Source organism: Hyperolius riggenbachi, chromosome 8, assembly GCF_040937935.1.
Source record: "Hyperolius riggenbachi isolate aHypRig1 chromosome 8, aHypRig1.pri, whole genome shotgun sequence".
Taxonomy (NCBI): Eukaryota; Metazoa; Chordata; class Amphibia; order Anura; family Hyperoliidae; genus Hyperolius; species Hyperolius riggenbachi.
In genome coordinates this window covers 2,010,379-2,035,599 of record NC_090653.1, presented here as the reverse complement: position 1 = coordinate 2,035,599, position 25,221 = coordinate 2,010,379, and the positions used below count along the sequence as shown (strand labels likewise).

Here is a 25,221-nt window from a genome sequence, read left to right as displayed (position 1 = left end):
TGCCACGCAGGAGGGGGAGGGAATGTGGCCGCAGAGGATGTGCCACGCAGGAGGGGCAGGGAATGTGGCCGCAGAGGATGTGCCACACAGGAGGAGCAGGAAATGTGCCCACAGAGGATGTGCCACGCGGGACGGGTAGGGAATGTGGCCGCAGAGGATGTGCCACGAGGGAGGGGTAGGGAGTGTGGCCGCAGAGGATGTGCCACGCGGGAGGTGCAGGGAGTGTGGCCGCAGAGGATGTGCCACGCAGGAGGGGCAGGGAATGTGGCCACAGAGGATGTGCCACGCAAGAGGGGCAGGGAATGTGGCCGCAGAGGATGTGGCACGCAGGAGGGGCAGGGAATGTGGCCGCAGAGGATGTGCCACGCAGGAGGTGCAGGGAATGTGGCAGCAAAGGATGTGCCACGCAGGAGAGGCAAGGAATGTGGCCGCAGAGGATGTGCCACGCAGGAGGGGCAGGGAATGTGGCCACAGATGATGGGCCACGTGGGAGGTGCAGGGAATGTGGCCACAGAGCATGTGGCACGCAGGAGAGGCAAGGAATGTGGCCGCAGAGGATCTGCCACGCGGGAGGTGCAGGGAATGTGGCACGCAGGAGGGGCAGGGAATGTGGCCACAGAGAATATGCCACGCAGGAGGGGCAGGGAATGTGGTGCAGAGGATGTGCCACGCAGGAGGGGCAGGGAATGTGGCACGCAGGAGGTGCAGGGAATGTGGCCGCAGAAGATGTGCCACACGGGAGGTGCAGGGAATGTGGCCGAAGAGGATGTGCCACGTGGGAGGTGCAGGGAATGTGGCCAAAGAGGATGTGCCACGCAGGAGGGGCAGGGAATGTGGCCACAGAGGATGTGCCACGCAGGAGGGGCAGGGAATGTGGCCGCAGAGGATGTGCCACGCAGGAGGTGCAGGGAATGTGGCCGCAGAGGATGTGCCACGCAGGAGGTGCAGGGAATGTGGCACGCAGGAGGTGAAGGGAATGTGGACACCGAGGATGTGCCACGCAGGAGGTGCAGGGAATGTGGCCGCAGAAGATGTGCCACGCGGGAGGGGCAGGGAATGTGGCCGAAGAGGATGTGCCACACGGGAGGTGCAGGGAATGTAGCCGAAGAGGATGTGCCACGCAGGAGGGGCAGGGAATGTGGCCGAAGAGGATGTGCCACGCGGGAGGTGCACGGAATGTTGCCGCAGGGGATGTGTCACGCAGGAGAGGCAAGGAATGTGGCCGCAGAGGATGTGGCACGCAGGAGGTGCAGGGAATGTGGTTGCCGTAGATGTGCCATGCAGGAGGGGCAAGGAATGTGGCCGCAGAGGATGTGCCACGCAGGAGGTGTAGGGAATGTGGCCGCAGAGGATGTGCCACGCAGGAGGTGCAGGGAATGTGGCGCAGAGGATGTGCCACGCGGGAGGTGCAGGGAATGTAGCCGCAGAGGATGTGCCACGCAGGAGGTGCAGGGTATGTGGCCGCAGAGGATGTACCACACAGGAGGGGCAGGGAATGTGGCCACAGAGGATGTGCCACGCAGGAGGGGCAGGGAACGTGGCAGGTCTCTCACCTTGGAGAGGATGGGGGTCACACAATGCTCGTCGGATCGCAGACACTGGACACCGGGCGATCTCGTCTCTTCATCAGACAGCGCTGTCCTCCTGTACAAACCAGGACAAGAAACCGTCACAGCGTGGGCCGAGCCACAAGCCAGACCAGCCTAACTGACAAAGCTCCGCCCCCAGCAACCTACCTACAGAGAGCTCCGCCTCCATTGCCATCTATCTACAAAGAGCTCCGCCCCAAAGCCATCTACCTACAGAGCTCCGCCTACAGTGCCACCTACCTACACAGAGTTCCGCCCCCACAACCACCTACCTATACAGAGCGCGGCCCCACAGCCTTCTACCTATGCAGAGCTCCGCCCCCAGCAACCTACCTACAAAGCGATCCACCTCCAAAGCTATCTACCTACACAGTGCTCCGCCCCTAAAGCCACCTACCTACACAGAGCTCTGCACTAACAGCCATAAACTACCATCACAGAAATCCACCCCCACAGCCATCATCTACCCATACACATAGAACTCTGCCCCTACAGCCATCTACCTACAGAGCTCCGCCCCCACAGCCATCTACCTACACAGCTCCGCCCCCACAGCCTTCTACCTATGCAAAGCTCCACCCCAAGCAACCTACCTATACAGAGCTCCGCCCCCAAAGCCATACACATAAAGCTCCGCCCCAGCATAATCTTCCAATGAACACAGAGCTCTGCCATCACAGCCACCTACCTACACAAAGCTCCGCCCCCAAAGCTACCTACCTACACAGAGCTCCGCCCCCACAGCCCTCAGAGCTCCGCCCCAACATCATCTTCCCATGCACACAGAGCTCCGCCCCAGTATCATCTTCCCATGCACACAGAGCTCCGCCCCAGCATCATCTTCCTATGCACACAGAGCTCCGCCCCAGCATCATCTTCCCATGCACAGAGCTCCGCCCCCAGCATCATCTTCCCATGCACACAGAGCTCCGCCCCAGCATCACCTTCCCATGCACAGAGCTCTGCCCCCAGCATCATCTTCCCATGCACAGAGCTCCGCCCCCAGCATCATCTTCCCATGCACAAAGAGCTCTGCCCCCAGCATCATTTTCCCATGCACAGAGCTCCGCCCCCAGCATCATCTTCCCATGCACAGAGCTCCGCCCCCAGCATCATCTTCCCATGCACAGAGCTCCGCCCCCAGCATCATCTTCCCATGCACAAAGAGCTCCGCCCCCAGCATCATCTCCCCATGCACAGAGCTCCGCCCCAGCATCATCTTCCCATGCACAGAGAGCTCCGCCCCCAGAAAAATCTTCCCACGCACACAAAGCTCCGCCCCAGCATCATCTTCCCATGCACACAGAGCTTCACCCCCAGCATCATCTTCCCATGCACACAGAGCTCCGCCCCAGCATCATCTTCCCATGCACACAGAGCTCCGCCCCAGCATCTTCCCATGCACACAGAGCTCCGCCCCAGCATCATTTTCCCATGCACACAGAGCTCCGCCCCAGCATCATCTTCCCATGCAAACAGAGCTCCGCCCCAGCATCATCTTCCCACGCACACAGAGCCCCGCCCCAGCATCAACTTCCCACGCACACAGAGCTCCGCCCCAGCATGATCTTCCCACGCACACAGAGCTCCGCCCCCAGCATGATCTTCCAATGCACACAGAGCTCCGCCCCAGCATCATCTTTCCATGCACACAGAGCTCCGCCCCAGCATCATCTTCCCATGCACAGAGCGCCGCCCCCAGCATCATCTTTCCATGCACACAGAGCTCCGCCCTCAGCATCATCATCCCATGCACAGAGCTCCACCACCAGCATCATCTTCCCATGCACACAAAGCTCCGCCTCAGCATCTTCCCATGCACAGAGCTCCGCCCAAGCATTTTCCCATTCACACAGAGCTCCGCCCAAGCATAATCTTCCCATGCACACAGAGCTCCGCTCCAGCATCATCTTCCCATGCACACAGAGCTCCGCCCCAGCATCATCTTCCCATGCACACAGAGCTCCGCCCCAGCATCATCTTCCCATGCACACAGAGCTCCGCCCCAGCATAATCTTCCCATGCACACAGAGCTCCGCCCCAGCATCATCTTCCCACGCACACAGAGCTCCGCCCCCAGCATCATCTTCCCATGCACACAGAGCTCCGCCCCAGCATCATCTTCTCATGCACACAGAGCTCCGCCCCAGCATCATCTTCTCATGCACACAGAGCTTCGCCCCAGCATCTACCCATGCACACAGAGCTCCGCCCCAGCATCATCTTCCCATGCACACAGAGCTCCGCCCCAGCATCATCTTCTCATGCACACAGAGCTCCGCCCAGCATCTTCCCATGCACACAGAGCTCCGCCCTAGCATCATCTTCCCACGCACACAAAGCCCCGCCCCAGCATCATCTTCCCACGCACACAAAGCCCCGCCCCAGCATCATCTTCCCACGCACACAGAGCTCCAACCTGAGAATGATCTTCCCATGCACAGAGGTCCGCCCCCAGCATCTTTCCATGCACACAGAGCTCCGCCCTCAGCATCAACATCCCATGCACAGAGCTCCACCACCAGCATCATCTTCCCATGCACAGAGCTCTGCCCCCAGCATCATCTTCCCATGCACACATAGCTCCGCCCCAGCATCATCTTCCCACGCACACAAAGCCCCGCCCCAGCATCATCTTCCCACGCACACAGAGCTCCAACCTGAGAATGATCTTCCCATGCACAGAGGTCCGCCCCCAGCATCTTTCCATGCACACAGAGCTCCGCCCTCAGCATCAACATCCCATGCACAGAGCTCCACCACCAACATCATCTTCCCATGCACAGAGCTCCGCCCCCAGCATCATCTTCCCATGCACACATAGCTCCGCCCCAGCATCATCTTCCCATGCACACAGAGCTCCGCCTCAGCATCATCTTCCCATGCACACAGAGCTCCGCCCCCAGCATCATCTTCCCATGCACACAGAGCTCCGCCCCCAGCATCATCTTCCCATGCACAGAGCTCCGCCCCCAGCATCATCTTCCCATGCACACAGAGCTCCGCCCCAGCATCATCTTCCCATGCACACAGAGCTCCGCCCCCAGCATCATCTTCCCATGCACACAGAGCTCCGCCCCAGCATCATCTTCCCATGCACACAGAGCTCCGCCCCAGCATCATCTTCCCATGCACACAGAGCTCCGCCCCAGCATCATCTTCCCATGCTCACAGAGCTCCGCCCCCAGCATCATCTTCCCACGCACACAAAGCCCCGCACCAGCATCATCTTCCCACGCACACAAAGCCCCGCCCCAGCATCATCTTCCCACGCACAGAGCTCTGCCCCCAGCATCATCTTCCCATGCACAGAGCTCCGCCCCCAGCATCATCTTCCCATGCACAAAGAGCTCTGCCCCCAGCATCATTTTCCCATGCACAGAGCTCCGCCCCCAGCATCATCTTCCCATGCACAGAGCTCCGCCCCCAGCATCATCTTCCCATGCACAGAGCTCCGCCCCCAGCATCATCTTCCCATGCACAAAGAGCTCCGCCCCCAGCATCATCTCCCCATGCACAGAGCTCCGTCCCAGCATCATCTTCCCATGCACAGAGAGCTCCGCCCCCAGAAAAATCTTCCCACGCACACAAAGCTCCGCCCCAGCATCATCTTCCCATGCACACAGAGCTTCACCCCCAGCATCATCTTCCCATGCACACAGAGCTCCGCCCCAGCATCATCTTCCCATGCACACAGAGCTCCACCCCAGCATCATCTTCCCACGCACACAGAGCTCCGCCCCCAGCATGAGCTTCCCACGCACACAGATCTTCCCATGCACAGAGCTCCGCCCCCAGCATCAAATTCCCATGCACACAGAGCTCCGCCCCAGCATCATCTTCCCATGCACACAGAGCTCCGCCCCAGCATCTTCCCATGCACACAGAGCTCCGCCCCAGCATCATTTTCCCATGCACACAGAGCTCCGCCCCAGCATCATCTTCCCATGCACACAGAGCTCCGCCCCAGCATCATCTTCCCACGCACACAGAGCCCCGCCCCAGCATCAACTTCCCACGCACACAGAGCTCCGCCCCCAGCATGATCTTCCCACGCACACAGAGCTCCGCCCCCAGCATGATCTTCCAATGCACACAGAGCTCCGCCCCAGCATCATCTTTCCATGCACACAGAGCTCCGCCCCAGCATCATCTTCCCATGCACAGAGCTCCGCCCCCAGCATCATCTTTCCATGCACACAGAGCTCCGCCCTCAGCATCATCATCCCATGCACAGAGCTCCACCACCAGCATCATCTTCCCATGCACACAGAGCTCCGCCTCAGCATCTTCCCATGCACAGAGCTCCGCCCAAGCATTTTCCCATTCACACAGAGCTCCGCCCAAGCATAATCTTCCCATGCACACAGAGCTCCGCCCCAGCATCATCTTCCCATGCACACAGAGCTCCGCCCCAGCATCATCTTCCCATGCACACAGAGCTCCGCCCCAGCATCATCTTCCCATGCACACAGAGCTCCGCCCCCAGCATCATCTTCCCATGCACACAGAGCTCCGCCCCAGCATAATCTTCCCATGCACACAGAGCTCCGCCCCAGCATCATCTTCCCATGCACACAGAGCTCCGCCCCCAGCATCATCTTCCCATGCACACAGAGCTTCGCCCCAGCATCTTCCCATGCACACAGAGCTCCGCCCCAGCATCATCTTCCCATGCACAGAGCTCCGCCCCCAGCATCATCTTCCCATGCACACAGAGCTCCGCTCCCAGAATCATATTCCCATGCACAGAGCTCCGCCCCCAGCATCATCTTCCCATGCACACAGAGCTCCGCCCTCACCTGTCCTCAATGCCGCACATGCGCACACGCTCCGCACTGCTCCAGTTGTGTACGCCGCTATAGAGAGGAGCGGCCGATATCATGGCAGGAGATGGACCCCCCGGAACTGCCGACTGTGTCCGCAGCCCCCCTGCCCTCCTCCCCGGGGTGCTGCGCAGATTCCACCTGCAGGGAGACACAAGAGAGAAACGGATCAGTTAGAGGGGGGATCCACAATCACCAGGAAAACTGAAAGACAGCTAAAGGAGCAACTGAAGGGAAAAAAAAGAAGTTAAACTGCTTATGTTCTTACAAAGTTCATTTATCCAATGTCAAGTCTTTCCTCTGCCCGATTTTTATTCGGAAATTTATCACATATTGTGAAATTTTACTGCTAGCAGGTGATCTTCGCAGAATGTTCCTCTGTTGAGAGTTCTAAGCACAGAGGGAGAAACAACTTGATTGGCAGTTGAAAAAAAGCCGTCACTGACTGTCCTCAGAGGAGCTCACACTCTAATCCTACCATAGTCACAGTGTAATGTCCTACCATATTATTATTATGTATTTATATAGCACTGACCTCTTCTGCAGCACTGTACAGAGTACATAGTGATGTCACTGACTGTCCTCAGAGGAGCTCACACTCTAATCCTACCATAGTCATAGCCTAATGTCCTACCATATTATTATTATGTATTTATATAGCACTGACATCTTCTGCAGCACTGTACAGAGTACACAGTTATGTCACTGACTGTCCTCAGAGGAGCTCACAATCTAATCCTACCATAGTCACAGTGTAATGTCCTACCATATTATTATTATGTATTTATATAGCACTGACATCTTCTGCAGCACATTACAGAGTACATAGTCATGTCACTGACTGTCCTCAGAGGAGCTCACAATCTAATCCTACCCTAGTCACAGTGTAATGTCCTACCATATTATTATTATGTATTTATATAGCACTGACATCTTCTGCAGCACATTACAGAGTACATACAGTAGTCATGCCACTGACTGTCCTCAGAGGAGCTCACACTCTAATCCTACCATTGTCATAGCCTAATGTCCTACCATATTATTATTATGTATTTATATAGCACTGACATCTTCTGCAGCACATTACAGAGTACATAGTCATGTCACTGACTGTCCTCAGAGGAGCTCACAATCTAATCCTGCCATAGTCATAGTCTAATGTCCTACCATATTATTATTATTATTATGTATTTATATAGCACTGACATCTTCTGCAGCACATTACAGAGTACATAGTCATGTCACTGACTGTCCTCAGAGGGGCTCACACTCTAATCCTACCATAGTCATAGCCTAATGTCCTACCATATTATTATTATGTATTTATATAGCACTGACATCTTCTGCAGCACATTACAGAGTACATAGTCATGTCACTGACTGTCCTCAGAGGAGCTCACACTCTAATCCTACCATAGTCATAGTCTAATGTCCTACCATATTATTATTATGTATTTATATAGCACTGACATCTTCTGCAGCACTGTACAGAGTACATAGTCATGTCACTGACTGTCCTCAGAGGAGCTCACAATCTAATCCTACCATAGTCACAGTGTAATGTCCTACCATATTATTATTATGTATTTATATAGCACTGACCTCTTCTGCAGCACTGTACAGAGTACATAGTGATGTCACTGACTGTCCTCAGAGGAGCTCACACTCTAATCCTACCATAGTCATAGCCTAATGTCCTACCATATTATTATTATGTATTTATATAGCACTGACATCTTCTGCAGCACTGTACAGAGTACACAGTTATGTCACTGACTGTCCTCAGAGGAGCTCACAATCTAATCCTACCATAGTCACAGTGTAATGTCCTACCATATTATTATTATGTATTTATATAGCACTGACATCTTCTGCAGCACATTACAGAGTACATAGTCATGTCACTGACTGTCCTCAGAGGAGCTCACAATCTAATCCTACCCTAGTCACAGTGTAATGTCCTACCATATTATTATTATTATTATGTATTTATATAGCACTGACATCTTCTGCAGCACATTACAGAGTACATACAGTAGTCATGCCACTGACTGTCCTCAGAGGAGCTCACACTCTAATCCTACCATTGTCATAGCCTAATGTCCTACCATATTATTATTATGTATTTATATAGCACTGACATCTTCTGCAGCACATTACAGAGTACATAGTCATGTCACTGACTGTCCTCAGAGGAGCTCACAATCTAATCCTACCATAGTCATAGTGTAATGTCCTACCATATTATTATTATTATTATGTATTTATATAGCACTGACATCTTCTGCAGCACATTACAGAGTACATAGTCATGTCACTGACTGTCCTCAGAGGGGCTCACACTCTAATCCTACCATAGTCATAGCCTAATGTCCTACCATATTATTATTATGTATTTATATAGCACTGACATCTTCTGCAGCACATTACAGAGTACATAGTCATGTCACTGACTGTCCTCAGAGGAGCTCACAATCTAATCCTACCATAGTCATAGCCTAATGTCCTACCATATTATTATTATGTATTTATATAGCACTGACATCTTCTGCAGCACTGTACAGAGTACATAGTCATGTCACTGACTGTCCTCAGAGGAGCTCACACTCTAATCCTACCATAGTCATAGCCTAATGTCCTACCATATTATTATTATGTATTTATATAGCACTGACATCTTCTGCAGCACTGTACAGAGTACATAGTCATGTCACTGACTGTCCTCAGAGGAGCTCACAATCTAATCCTACCATAGTCCAATTATTGAGTGCAGCAGATTCTGGTCCTATCACCACACACACCAGATGTGAACTTGGAGGGCAGAAAGGTCAATGAGCCCATATCACAGCCCTGTCACCAAGGAGCTGTGACTCCAGCAATAGTACTGGAGGGGGGGAGGGTCAGCTTATACTGTACATACTGGAGGCAGCAGAGATCAGCACACGCTGCAGCTAGTTTACTATCAGTTCAGGCCCAGAGTAACAGCTTAAACTGTACATACTGGAGGTAGCAGAGATCAGCACACACTGCAGCTAGTTTACTATCAGCACAGGCACAGAGTAAAAGCTTATACTGTACATACTGGAGGTAGCAGAGATCAGCACACACTGCAGCTAGTTTACTATCAGTACAGGCACAGAGTAAAAGCTTATACTGTACATACTGGAGGTAGCAGAGATCAGCACACACTGCAGCTAGTTTACTATCAGTACAGGCACAGAGTAAAAGCTTATACTGTACATACTGGAGGTAGCAGAAATCAGCACACCCTGCAGCTAGATTACTATCAGTACAGGCACAGAGTAACAGCTTATACTGTACATACAGGAGGCAGCAGAGATCAGCACACACTGCAGCTAGTTTACTATCAGTACAGGCACAGAGTAACAGCTTATACTGTACATACTGGAGGCAGCAGAGATCAGCACACACTGCAGCTAGTTTACTATCAGTATAGGCACAGAGTAACAGCTCATACTGTACATACTGGAGGCAACAGATATTGGCACACGCTGCAGCAATTTTACTATCAGCACAGGCACAGAGTAAAAGCTTATACTGTACATACTGGAGGCAGCAAAGATCAGCACACACTGCAGCTATATTACTATCAGTACAGGCACAGAGTAACAGCTTATACTGTACATACTGGAGGCAGCAGAGATCAGCACACACTGCAGCTAGCTTACTATCAGTACAGGCACAGAGCAACAGCTTATACTGTACATACTGGAGGCAGCAGAGATCAGCACACACTGCAGCTAGTTTACTATCAGTACAGGCACAGAGTAACAGCTTATACTGTACATACTGGAAGCAGCAGAGATCAGCACCCACTGCAGCTAGTTTACTATCAGTACAGACACAGAGCAACAGCTTATACTGTACATACTGGAGGCAGCAGAGATCAGCACACACTGCAGCTAGTTTACTATCAGTACCAGAGTAACCGCTTATACTGTACATACTGGAGGTAGCAGAGATCAGCACACACTGCAGCTAGTTTACTATCAGTACAGGCACAGAGTAACAGCTTATACTGTACATACTGGAGGCAGCAGAGATCAGCACACACAGCAGCTAGTTTACTATCATTACAGGCACAGAGTAACAGCTTATACTGTACATACTGGAGGTAGCAGAGATCAGCACACACTGCAGCTAGGTTACTATCATTACAGGCACAGAGTAACAGCTTATACTGTACATACTGGAGGTAGCAGAGATCAGCACACACTGCAGCTAGTTTACTATCAGTACAGGCACAGAGTAACAGCTTATACTGTACATACTGGAGGTAGCAGAGATCAGCACACACTGCAGCTAGCTTACTATCAGTACAGGCACAGAGTAACAGCTTATACTGTACATACTGGAGGCAGCAGAGATCAGCACACACAGCAGCTAGTTTACTATCATTACAGGCACAGAGTAACAGCTTATACTGTACACTCTGGGAGTAGCAGAGATCAGCACACACTGCAGCTAGATTACTATTAGTACAGGCAGAGAGTTACAGCTTATACTGTACATACTGGAGGCAGCAGAGAGCAGCTCACTCTGCAGCTAGTTTACTATCAGTACAGGCACTGAGTAACAGCTTATACTGTACATACTGGAGGCAGCAGAGATCAGCACACACTGCAGCTAGTTTACTATCAGTACAGGCACTGAGTAACAGCTTATACTGTACACTCTGGGAGTAGCAGAGATCAGCACACACTGCAGCTAGATTACTACCAGTACAGGCACAGAGTAACAGCTGATACTGTGCATACTGGAGACAGCAGAGATCAGCACACACTGCAGCTAGTTTACTATCAGTACAGGCTCAGAGTAACCGCTTATACTGTACATACTGGAGGCAGCAGAGATCAGCACACAATGCAGCTAGATTACTATCAGTACAGGCACAGAGTAATAGCTTATACTGTACATATTGGAAGCAGCAAAGAGCAGCACACACTGCAGCTATATTACTATCAGTACAGGCACAGAGTAACAGCTCATACTGTACATACTAGAGGCAACAGATATTGGCACACGGTGCAGCAATTTTACTATCAGCACAGGCACAGAGTAAAAGCTTATACTGTACATACTGGAGGTAGCAGAGATCAGCACACACTGTGCTAATTTACTATCAGTACAGACACAGTAACAGGTTATACTGTACATACTGGATGTAGCAGAGATCAGAACACGCTGCAGCTAGTTTACTATCAGTACAGGAACAGATTAACAGCTCATTCTGTACATGCTGGAGGCAGCAGAGATCAGCACACACTGCAGCTAGTTTACTATCAGCACAAGCACAGAGTAAAAGCTTATACTGTACAAACTGGAGGTAGCAGAGATCAGCACACACTGCAGCTAGTTTACTATCAGTACAGGCACAGAGTAACAGCTTATACTGTACATACTGGAGGTAGCAGAGATCAGCACACACTGCAGCTATATTACTATCAGTACAGGCACAGGGTATCAGCTTATACTGTACATACTGGAGGCAGCAGGGATCAGCACACATTGCAGCTAGTATACTATCAGTACAGGCACAGAGTAAAAGCTTATACTGTACATACAGGAGGTAGCAGAGACTGCAGCTAGTTTACTATCAGTACAGGCACAGAGTTACAGCTTATACTGTACATACTGGAGGAAGCAGAGACCAGCACACACTGCAGCTAGTTTACGATCAGTACAGGCACAGAGAAACCGCTTATACTGTGCATACCGGAGGCAGCAAAGATCAGCACACACTACTGCGAGTTTACTATCAGTGCAGGCACAGAGTAACAGCTTATATTGTACATACTGGGGGCAGCAGAGATCAGCACACACTGCAGCTAGTTTACTTTCAGTACAGGCACAGACTAACAGGTTATACTGTTCAATATTAGAAGCAGCAAAGATCAGCACACACTGCAGCTATATTACTATCAGTACAGGCACAGAGTAACAGCTTATACTGTACATACTGGAGGCAGCAGAGATCAGCACACACTGCAGCTAGTTTACGGTCAGTACAGGCACAGAGTAAAAGTTTATACTGTACATACTGGAGGCAGCAGAGATCAGCACAGACTGCAGCTAGTTTACCATCAGTTCAGGCACAGAGAAACAGCTTATACTGTACATACTGGAGGTAGCAGAGATCAGCACACGCTGCAGCTAGTTTACTATCAGTACAGGCACAGAGTAACAGTTTATACTGTACATACTGGAGGCAGCAGAGATCAGCACACACATTGCAGCTAGTTTACTATCAGTACAGGCACAGAGTAACAGTTTATACTGTACATACTGGAGGTAGCAGAGATCAGCACACACTGCAGCTAGATTGCTATCAGTACAGGCACTGAGTAAAAGCTTATACTGTACACTCTGGGAGTAGCAGAGATCAGCACACACTGCAGCTAGATTACTATCAGTACAGGCCCAGAGTAACAGCTTATAATGTACATACTGCAGGCAGCAGAGATCAGCACACACTGCAGCTAGTTTACTATCAGTACAGGCACAGAGTAACAGCTTATACAGTACATACTGGAGGTAGCAGAGATCAGCACACACTGCAGCTAGGTTACTATCAGTACAGGCACAGAGTAACAGCATATACTGTACATACTGGGGGCAGCAGAGATCAGCACACACTGCAGCTAGTTTACTATCAGTACAGGCACAGAGTAACAGCTTATACTGTACATACTGGAGGCAGCAGGGATCAGCACACATTGCAGCTAGTTTACTATCAGTACAGGCACAGAGTAAAAGCTTATACTGTACATACTGGAGGTAGCAGAGACTGCAGCTAGTTTACTATCAGTACAGGCAGAGTTACAGCTTATACTGTACATACTGGAGGCAGCAGAGATCAGCACACACTGCAGCTAGTTTACTATCAGTACAGGCACAGAGTAACATCTTATACTGTACATACTGGAGGCAGCAGAGACCAGCACACACTGCAGCTAGTTTACGATCAGTACAGGCACAGAGAAACCGCTTATACTGTGCATACCGGAGGCAGCAAAGATCAGCACACACTACTGCGAGTTTACTATCAGTACAGGCACAGAGTAACAGCTTATACTGTACATACTGGAGGCAGCAGAGATCAGCACACACTGCAGCTAGTTTACTATCAGTACAGGCACAGAGTAACAGTTTATACTGTACATACTGGAGGCAGCAGAGATCAGCACACACATTGCAGCTAGTTTACTATCAGTACAGGCACAGAGTAACTGCTTATACTGTACACACTGGAGGTAGCAGAGATCAGCACACACTGCAGCTAGATTGCTATCAGTACAGGCACTGAGTAAAAGCTTATACTGTACACTCTGGGAGTAGCAGAGATCAGCACACACTGCAGCTAGATTACTATCAGTACAGGCCCAGAGTAACAGCTTATAATGTACATACTGGAGGCAGCAGAGATCAGCACACACTGCAGCTAGATTACTATCAGTACAGGCACAGAGTAACCGCTTATACTGTAAACACTGGAGGCAGCAGAGATCAGCACACACTGCAGCTAGTTTACTATCCGAGAGCAGAGAGGAAATTCTGTATTCAGGTCTGCTGTAATTTGAAATAACTGCATTGTTTTTATAATATATTTTCCTGTAGTACTGATTACACATATTCTATAAATTGTCTATAATTAAGACAGATTGACTTTGAAGCGCGACGTGCGGATCGTTTGGCTGAACGTTCGCTATAATCAGTGAGGCTGGAGGAAATCTTCACACACGATGAGGAGGAGCAGCGAGTCTGAGGTCCCGGCAGGGCGATGGTTGTGAACGTGCGGAAGAGCAATCGATGATGATCGCATCTATTAGATGACGTCAGTGGTGATATTGGGGGAATCGTTGTGTGAGATCGTGCGTGGCAAGCCCAACGCTCATATCCGATTATTTATATTACGTCATTCAGATGCACATCTAAAATTCCTTGTGAAACGGCTACATCCTCCCGAGAGACTCAAACGCCAGCGCGAGCTGAGGCAGCGCGCCGGTAACGATTAGCGAATAGAAGCCTTCCTCCTCGCAGGGCCGAGCCTGCAGTAATCACAGATGGCATGCTGGCGGCCGGACTGTTAACCCCTTCCTCACGCCGAGGGAAGCCGACACCAGAATGTTATCGGCTGCTTCAATCTGCCAAACGTACGACGTACGCCAGAGACGACCGGTACCGTCCTGATCACGTCAATCTGCCAAACGTACGACGTACGCCAGAGACGACCGGTACTGTCCTGATCACATGTCAATCTGCAAACGTACAACGTACGCCAGAGACGACCGGTACCGTCCTGATCACACGTCAATCTTCCAAATGTACGTCGCAAAACCGTCCTGATCACAAGTCAATCTACCAGATGTACGTCGCAAAACCGTCCTGATCACAACTCAATCTGACAAACGTACCACACAAGACCGTCCTGATCACAAGTCAATCTGCCAAACGTACGTCGCGAAACCGTCCTGATCACATTAGGAGAACAGAGGCGCCAGCAGGATAAAAGTGGATAAAAACTTTAAAATTTGCTGGGAGGAAGTGGTGGACTTACCTCCATAAAGCAGACACGAAAGACTGTCTGAATAGTAGTCACATTTATTAATTAGTACCCCAGAACAGTGCAACGCGTTTCGCAGGCCCAGCCCGCTTCATCAGGCAATAAAAATGGGGACAAGACAGAATTTCAGCAATAGCAGGGCGCTACACCTGCTATTGCTGAAATTCTGTCTTGTCCCCATTTTTATTGCCTGATGAAGCGGGCTGGGCCTGCGAAACGCGTTGCACTGTTCTGGGGTACTAATTAATAAATGTGACTACTATTCAGACAGTCTTTCGTGTCTGCTTTATGGAGGTAAGTCCACCACTTCCTCCCAGCAAATTTTAAAGTTTTTATCCACTTTTATCCTGCTGGCGCCTCTGTTCTCCTACTGCTATACCGTGTCCACCCCTGGTGGAGGGGTGATCTACCCCCTTTCGCATCTACAGAGAGCGACTTCTTATCCCTGAGTGAGGACAGGTCTAATCTCCTCACCTGCCTATACAGTGGTTGCCTGTGTGGTAACCCATGTTTGTGAGTATAATTTTCTCACGATAACCTTTACTTCATTTATGCTTAACATACTACACTATATTGGGCTCTCGGTTTCTCTACACTTTACGTCCTGATCACATGTCAATCTGCCAAACGTACGTCGCGAAACCGTGCTGATCACAAGTCAATCTACCAAACGTACGTCGCCTGCCAGAGACGACCGAAACCGTCCTGAACACATGTCAATCTGCCAAACGTACGTCGCCCGCCAGAGACGACCGAAACCGTCCTGATCACAAGTCAATCTGCCAAACGTGCCACGCAAGACCGTCCTAATCACAAGTCAATCTACCAAACGTACCACGCAAGACCGTCCTGATCACAAGTCAATCTGCCAAACGTACGTTGCAAAACCGTCCTGACCACAAGTCAATCTACCAAACGTACGTCGCTAAACCGCCCTGAACACATGTCAATCTACCAAACGTACGACGCAAGACCGTCCTGATCACATGTCAATCTACCAAATGTACGCCGCGAAACCGTCCTGATCACAAGTCAATCTGCCAAACGTACGTCGCGACACCGTCCTGATCACAAGTCAATCTACCAAACGTACGTCGTGAAACCGTCCTGATCACAAGTCAATATACCAAACGTACGTCGTGAAACCGTCCTGATCACAAGTCAATCTACCAAACGTACGTTGCGAAACCGTCCTGATCACAAGTCAATCTACCAAGCGTATGACCGAAACCCTCCTGGTCACAAGTCAATCTGCCAAACGTACGTCGCGAAACCGTCCTGATCACAAGTCAATCTACCAAACAAAACCGTCCTCATCACGTCAATCTACCAAACATACGACCGAAACCCTCCTGATCACAAGTCAATCTACCAAACGTACGTCGCGAAACCGTCCTGATAACAAATCAATCTACCAAACAAAACCGTCCTCATCACGTCAATCTACCAAACATACGACCGAAACCCTCCTGATCACAAGTCAATCTACCAAACGTACGTCGCGAAACCGTCCTGATCACACGTCAATCTACCAAACATACGTCGCGAAACCGTCCTGATCACAAGTCAATCTACCAAACGTACGTCCCGAAACCGTCCTGATCACAAGTCAATCTACCAAACGTACAACGCGAAACCCTCCTGATAACAAATCAATCTACCAAACAAAACAGTCCTCATCACGTCAATCTACCAAATGTACATCCTGAAACCGTCCTGATCACAAGTCAATCTACCAAACGTACGTCGCGAAACCGTCCTGATCGTGTCAATCTACAAGATGTACGACACACGCCAGAAACGACCAAAACCGTCCTGATCACAAGTCAATCTGCCAAATGTTCGACGCAAGCCAGAGACGACCTAAACTTGATCCCATCTATCTACGAGACGTACGACAAACGCAAGAGGTGACTGAAATCCTCCCGATCATGTCAATCTACCAAACGTACATCGCAAAACCATCCTGATCATGTTTCAATCTACAAACCATACGTCGCATACCAGAGACGACCGAAACCGTCCTGATCACAAGTCAATCTCCCAGGCATACGAAGCACGCGAGAAACAAACGAAACTGCCCTCACAAGTAAATCTAAAACACATACGACGCAGGCCAGAGACGGCCGAAACTTTCCTGACTACAACTCAACACAAGTCACAACATGCCTCCCATCATCCATAAACCAGCCACTGCCAAGCCCATGGACTGGCCTACACACAACCTGCCTCTATCATCCATAAATCAGCCACTGCCGAGCTCACTGACTGGCCTACACACAACGTGCCTCTATCATCCATAAACCAGCCACTGCCGAGCTCACGGACTGTCCTACACACAACCTGCCTCTTCCAATCATCCATAAACCAGCAACTGCCAAGATCATGGACTGGTCTACACACAACGTGCCTCTTCCCATCATCCATAAACCAGCAACTGCCAAGATCATGGACTGGTCTACACACAACCTGCCTCTTCCCATCATCCATAAACCAGCCACTGCCGAGCTCATGGACCGGCCTACACACAACCTGCCTCTTCCCATCATCCATAAACCAGCCACTGCCAAGATCATGGACTGGTCTACACACAACCTGCCTCTTCCCATCATCCATAAACCATCCACTGCCGAGCTCCCAGACTGGCCTTCACACAACCTGCCTCTTCTAATCATCCATAAACCAGCCACCGCCAAGCCCACGGACTGGCCTACACACAACCTGCCTCTATCCATAAACCAGCCACTGCCGAGCTCATGGACTGGCCTACACACAACCTGCCTCTTCCCATCATCCATAAACCAGCCACTGCCAAGATCATGGACTGGTCTACAAACAACCTGCCTCTTCCCATCATCCATAAACCATCCACTGCCGAGCTCCCAGACTGGCCTTCACACAACCTGCCTCTTCTAATCATCCATAAACCAGCCACCGCCAAGCCCACGGACTGGCCTACACACAACCTGCCTCTATCCATAAACCAGCCACTGCCGAGCTCACGGACTGGCCTACACACAGCGTGCCTCTATCATCCATAAACCAGCCACTGACGAGCTCATGGACTGGACTACACACAACCTGCCTCTATCATCCATAAACCAGCCACTGCCGAGCTCACAGACTGGCCTACACACAACGTGCCTCTTCCAATCATTCATAAACCAGCCACTGTCGAGCTCACGGACTGGCCTGTACACAGCGTGCCTCTATCATCCATAGTCCAGCCAGTGCCAAGCTCACAGACTGGCCTATACACAACGTGCCTCTTCCCATCATCCATAAACCAGCCACTGCCGAGCCCACGGACTGGCCTACACACAACCTGCCTCTATCATCCATAAACCAGCCACTGCCGAGCTCACGGACGGGCCTACACACAACCTGCCTCTTCCCATCATCCATAAACCAGCCACTGCCGAGATCATGGACTGGCCTACACACAGCGTGCCTCTATCATCCATAAACCAGCCACTGCCGAGCTCACGGAGTGGCCTACACACAACATGCCTCTTCCCATAATCCATAAACCAGCCACTGCCGAGCTCCTTGACTGGCCTACACACAGCGTGCCTCTATCATCCATAATCCTGCCACTGCCGAGCTCACAGACTGGCCTACACACAACCTGCCTCTTCCCATCATCCATAAACCAGCCACTGCCGAGCTCACGGACTGGCCTACACACAACATGCCTCTTCCCATCATCCATAAACCAGCCACTGCCGAGCTCACGGACTGGCCTACACACAGCGTGCCTCTATCATCCACAAACCAGCCACTGACGAGCTCATGGACTGGCCTACACACAACCTGCCTCTATCATCCATAAACCAGCCACTGCCGAGCTCACAGACTGGCCTACACACAACCTGCCTCTTCCCATCATCCATAAACCAGCCACTGACGAGCTCATGGACTGGCCTACACACAACTTGCCTCTATCATCCATAAACCAGCCACTGACGAGCTCATGGACTGGCATACACACAACCTGCCTCTATCATCCATAAACCAGCCACTGCCGAGCTCACAGACTGGCCTACACACAACCTGCCTCTTCCCATCATCCATAAACCAGCCACTGCCGAGCACACGGAGTGGCCTACACACAACCTGCCTCTTCCCATCATCCATAAACCAGCCACTGCCGAGCTCACGGACTGGCCTACACACAACGTGCCTCTTACCATCATCCATAAACCAGCCACTGCCGAGCTCACGGACTGGCCTACACACAACCTGCCTCTATCATCCATAAACCAGCCACTGCCGAGCTCATGGACTGGCCTACACACAACCTGCCTCTTCCCATCATCCATAAACCAGCCACTGCCAAACCCACGGACTGGCCTACACACAACGTGCCTCTTCCAATCATTCATAAACCAGCCACTGTCGAGCTCACGGACTGGCCTGTACACAGCGTGCCTCTATCATCCATAGTCCAGCCAGTGCCAAGCTCACAGACTGGCCTACACACAACGTGCCTCTTCCCATCATCCATAAACCAGCCACTGCCAAGCACACGGACTGGTCTACACACAACCTGCCTCTATCATCCATAAACCAGCCACTGTCGAGCCCACGGACTGGCCTACACACAACCTGCCTCTATCATCCATAAACCAGCCACTGCCGAGCTCACGGACAGGCCTACACACAACCTGCCTCTTCCCATCATCCATAAACTAGCCACTGCCGAGCTCACGGACTGGCCTACACACAACCTGCCTCTTCCCATCATCCATAAACTAGCCACTGCCGAGCTCACAGACTGGCCTACACACAACCTGCCTCTATCAACCACAAACCAGCCACTGCCGAGCTCACGGAGTGGCCTACACACAACATGCCTCTTCCCATAATCCATAAACCAGCCACTGCCGAGCTCATGGACTGGCCTACACACAGCATGCCTCTATCATCCATAAACCAGCCACTGCCGAGCTCACAGACTGGCCTACACACAACCTGCCTCTTCCCATCATCCATAAACCAGCCACTGCCGAGCTCACGGACTGGCCTACACACAACCTGCCTCTTCCCATCATCCATAAACTAGCCACTGCCGAGCTCACGGACTGGCCTACACACAACCTGCCTCTATCAACCACAAACCAGCCACTGCCGAGCTCACGGAGTGGCCTACACACAACATGCCTCTTCCCATCATCCATAAACCAGCCACTGCCAAACCCACGGACTGGCCTACACACAATCTGCCCCTTCCCATCATCCATAAACCAGCCACTGCCGAGCTCATGGACTGGCCTACACACAACGTGCCTCTTCCAATCATTCATAAACCAGCCACTGTCGAGCTCACGGACTGGCCTGTACACAGCGTGCCTCTATCATCCATAGTCCAGCCAGTGCCAAGCTCACAGACTGGCCTACACACAACGTGCCTCTTCCCATCATCCATAAACCAGCCACTGCCGAGCCCACGGACTGGCCTACACACAACCTGCCTCTATCCATAAACCAGCCACTGCCGAGCTCATGGAATGGCCTACACACAACCTGCCTCTTCCTATCATCCATAAACCAGCCACTGCCAAACCCACGGACTGGCCTACACACAACGTGCCTCTTCCAATCATTCATAAACCAGCCACTGTCGAGCTCACGGACTGGCCTGTACACAGCGTGCCTCTATCATCCATAGTCCAGCCAGTGCCAAGCTCACAGACTGGCCTACACACAACGTGCCTCTTCCCATCATCCATAAACCAGCCACTGCCGAGCCCACGGACTGGCCTACACACAACCTGCCTCTATCATCCATAAACCAGCCACTGCCGAGCCCACGGACTGGCCTACACACAACCTGCCTCTATCATCCATAAACCAGCCACTGCCGAGCTCACGGACTGGCCTACACATAACCTGCCTCTTCCCATCATCCATAAACCAGCCACTGACGAGCTCACAGACTGGCCTACACACAACATGCCTCTTCCCATCATCCATAAACCAGCCACTGCTGAGCTCACGGACTGGCCTACACACAACCTGCCTCTATCATCCATAAACCAGCCACTGCTGAGCTCAAGGACTGGCCTACACACTATCTGCCTCTATCATCCATAAACCAGCCACTGCCGAGCTCACGGACTGGCCTACACACAGCGTGCCTCTATCATCCATAAACCAGCCACTGACGAGCTCATGGACTGGCCTACACACAACCTGCCTCTATCATCCATAAACCAGCCACTGCCAAGCTCACGGACTGGCCTACACACAACCTGCCTCTTCCCTTCATCGACAAACCAGCCACTGCCAAGTCCACGCACTGGTCTACACACAACATGTCTCTATCATCCATAAACCAGCCACTGCCGAGCTCACGGACTGGCCTACACACAACATGCCTCTTCCCATCATCCATAAACCAGTCACTGCTGAGCTCATGGACTGGCCTGCACACAGCGTGCCTCTATCATCCATAAACCAGCCACTGCCGAGCTCACGGACTGGCCTACACACAGCGTGCCTCTATCATCCATAAACCAGCCACTGCCGAACTCATGGACTGGCCTACACACAACCTGCCTCTATCATCCATAAACCAGCCACTGCTGAGCTCACGGACTGGCCTACACACAACATGCCTCTATCATCCTTAAACCAGCCACTACCGAGCTCACGGACTGGCCTACACACAACCTGCCTCTATCATCCATAAACCAGCCACTGCCGAGCTCACGGACTGGCCTACACACAACGTGCCTCTTCCCTTCATCCACAAACCAGCCACTGCCGAGCTCACGGACTGGTCTACACACAACGTGCCTCTATCATCCATAAACCAGCCACTGCTGAGCTCACGGACTGGTCTACACACAACGTGCCTCTATCATCCATAAACCAGCCACTGCTGAGCTCACGGACTGGCCTACACACAACCTGCCTCTATCATCCTTAAACCAGCCACTACCGAGCTCACGGACTGGCCTACACACAACCTGCCTCTATCATCCATAAACCAGCCACTGCCGAGCTCACGGACTGGCCTACACACAACATGCCTCTTCCCATCATCCATAAACCAGCCACTGCCGAGCTCACGGACTGGCCTACACACAACATGCCTCTATCATCCATAAACCAGTCACTGCCGAGCTCACGGACTGGCCTACACACAACCTGCCTCTATCATCCATAAACCAGCCACTGCCGAGCTCACAGACTGGCCTACACACAACCTGCCTCTATCATCCATAAAGCAGCCACTGCCGAGCTCATGGACTGGCCTACACACAACATGCCTCTTCCCATCATCCATATACCAGCCACTGCCGAGCTCATGGAAAGGCCTACACACAACATGCCTCTATCATCCATAAACCAGCAACTGCCAAGCTCTCGGACTGGCCTACACACATCGTGCCTCTATCATCCATAAACCAGCCACTGCCGAGCTCACGGACTGGCCTACACACAACGTGCCTCTATCATCCATAAACCAGCCACTGCTGAGCTCATGGACTGGCCTACACACAACGTGCCTCTATCATCCATAAACCAGCCACTGCCGAGCCCACGGACAGGCCTACACACAGCGTGCCTCTATCATCCATAAACCAGCCACTGCCGAGCTCACGGACTGGCCTACACACATCGTGCCTCTATCATCCATAAACCAGCCACTGCCGAGCTCACGGACTGGCCTACACACAACGTGCCTCTATCATCCATAAACCAGCCACTGCTGAGCTCATGGACTGGCCTACACACAACGTGCCTCTATCATCCATAAACCAGCCACTGCCGAGCCCACGGACAGGCCTACACACAGCGTGCCTCTATCATCCATAAACCAGCCACTGCCGAGCTCACGGACTGGCCTACACACAGCGTGCCTCTATCATCCATAAACCAGCCACTGCCGAGCTCACGGACTGGCCTACACACAACCTGCCTCTTCCCATCATCCATAAACCAGCCACTGCCGAGCTCACAGACTGGCCTACACACAACCTGCCTCTATCAGCCATAAACCAGCCACTGCCGAGCTCACGGACTGGCCTACACACAACCTGCCTCTATCATCCATAAACCAGCCACTGCCGAGCTCACAGACTGGCCAACACACAAATCTGCCTCTATCATCCATAAACCAGCCACTGCTGAGCTCACGGACTGGCCTACACACAACCTGCCTCTATCATCCATAAACCAGCCACTGCTGAGCTCACGGACTGGCCTACACACAACCTGCCTCTATCATCCATAAACCAGCCACTGCTGAGCTCACGGATGGGCCTACACAGTACAAGAAAGGAGCTGAAATGTCAAAGCCTCCATTTATTGCATGCAGTAGATGAGAGACCTGCTGAGGAATACCGGAGTTTAACAAAAGCCGTCACAAGCTGTATTTGGTGGACAATGGGCTTTATAATTCATGTCCACTTTAAGAGTCAGTTATCAGGCTGTGGATACCCCACCATCGCATGAAAATATGAAGTCCTTTGTACACAGAATAGTTCCCTTCTAGTCCCTGTGATGGAGGTTAAGGAACAGATTTTAGTATTACTCGTGATAAACAGGCCAGCGAACGGTTAACAGCAGGCTGCGGAGCTCTCCCAAGCCTCAGACGCTCCTGTTATCGTTTGAAGAAAGTGTCAGGGCGCCCAGACGTTAATGGTAGCCCTCCCCCTTCTATTACATAGAGAAAAGGTACCAAAGTCATCACCACACGCGCTCCGCACCTACGCACTGGCGGAGACCGCTCTACACAACTGCGGCAGGTCAAGCAGCGGGATTGTTTAGGGACTGGCGGCTCTCTATCACCCAACCAATTCTATTTCTTTAGCAATCTGCCTGCCAACGTCTGCTGGTGTCAATACATCCATGTGTACGGCCAGGAGGAGCACAAGGCGTGCTATACGTGTTTCTATAGACCTGGGTATGGTATCATCCATGTGAACGGTCAGGAGCACAAGGCGTGCTATACGTGTTTCTATAGGCCTGGATCTGGTATCATCCATGTGTACGGTCAGGAGCACAAGGCGTGCTATACGTGTTTCTATAGGCCTGGATCTGGTATCATCCATGTGTACGGTCAGGAGGAGTACAAGGCGTGCTATACGTGTTTCTATAGACCTGGATCTGGTATCATCCATGTGTACGGTCAGGGGGAGCACAAGGCGTGCTATACGTGTTTCTATAGGCCTGGATCTGGTCTCATCCATGTGTACGGTCAGGAGGAGCACAAGGCGTGCTATACGTGTTTCTATAGACCTGGATCTGTTATCATCCATGTGTACGGTCAGGAGGAGCACAAGGCGTGCTATACGCGTTTCTATAGACCTGGGTATGGTATCATCCATGTATACGCTCAGGAGGAGTACAAGGCGTGCTATACGTGTTTCTATAGGCCTGGATCTGGTATCATCCATGTGTACGGTCAGGAGGAGCACAAGGCGTGCTATACGTGTTTCTATAGGCCTGGATCTGGTATCATCAATGTGTACGGTCAGGAGGAGCACAAGGCGTGCTATACATGTTTCTATAGACCTGGATCTGGTATCATCCATGTGTACGGTCAGGAGGAGCACAAGGCGTGCTATACGTGTTTCTATAGGCCTGGATCTGGTATCATCCATGTGTACGGTCAGGAGGAGCACAAGGCGTGCTATACGTGCTTCGATAGATCTGGTATCATCCATGTGTACGGTCAGGAGGAGTACAAGGCGTGCTATACATGTTTCTATAGACCTGGATCTGGTATCATCCATGTGTACGGTCAGGAGGAGCACAAGGCGTGCTATACGTGTTTCTATAGGCCTGGATCTGGTATCATCAATGTGTACGGTCAGGAGGAGCACAAGGCGTGCTATACATGTTTCTATAGACCTGGATCTGGTATCATCCATGTGTACGGTCAGGAGGAGCACAAGGCGTGCTATACGTGTTTCTATAGGCCTGGATCTGGTATCATCCATGTGTACGGTCAGGAGGAGCACAAGGCGTGCTATACGTGTTTCTATAGACCTGGGTATGGTATCATCCATGTGTACGGTCAGGAGGAGCACAAGGCGTGCTATACGTGTTTCTATAGGCCTGGATCTGGTGTCATCCATGTGTACGGTCAGGAGGAGTACAAGGCGTGCTATACGTGTTTCTATAGGCCTGGATCTGGTATCATCCATGTGTACGGTCAGGAGGAGCACAAGGCATGCTATACGTGTTTCTATAGACCTGGATCTGG

At 51.4% G+C, this 25,221-nt stretch overlaps 1 protein-coding gene across 5 annotated transcripts in view; it reads right to left on the bottom strand.

The window, feature by feature from the left end:
• BCORL1 (BCL6 corepressor like 1) overlaps positions 1–25,221 on the bottom strand; it is a 203,831-nt gene that overhangs the window by 111,254 nt on the left and 67,356 nt on the right. For 4 of the 5 annotated variants that reach the window (XM_068249975.1, XM_068249976.1, XM_068249974.1 and 1 more), the window contains 2 exons: positions 6,392–6,556; positions 1,554–1,644 (listed from right to left, as the gene is read on the bottom strand). In XM_068249975.1, the coding sequence (XP_068106076.1) occupies positions 1,554–1,644; positions 6,392–6,474 (174 nt within the window). In that variant the 5' untranslated portion in view covers positions 6,475–6,556. Of the gene's footprint in view, positions 1–1,553; positions 1,645–6,391; positions 6,557–25,221 lie in introns of those variants that run through there. The other variant, XM_068249978.1, reaches the window with a different exon arrangement.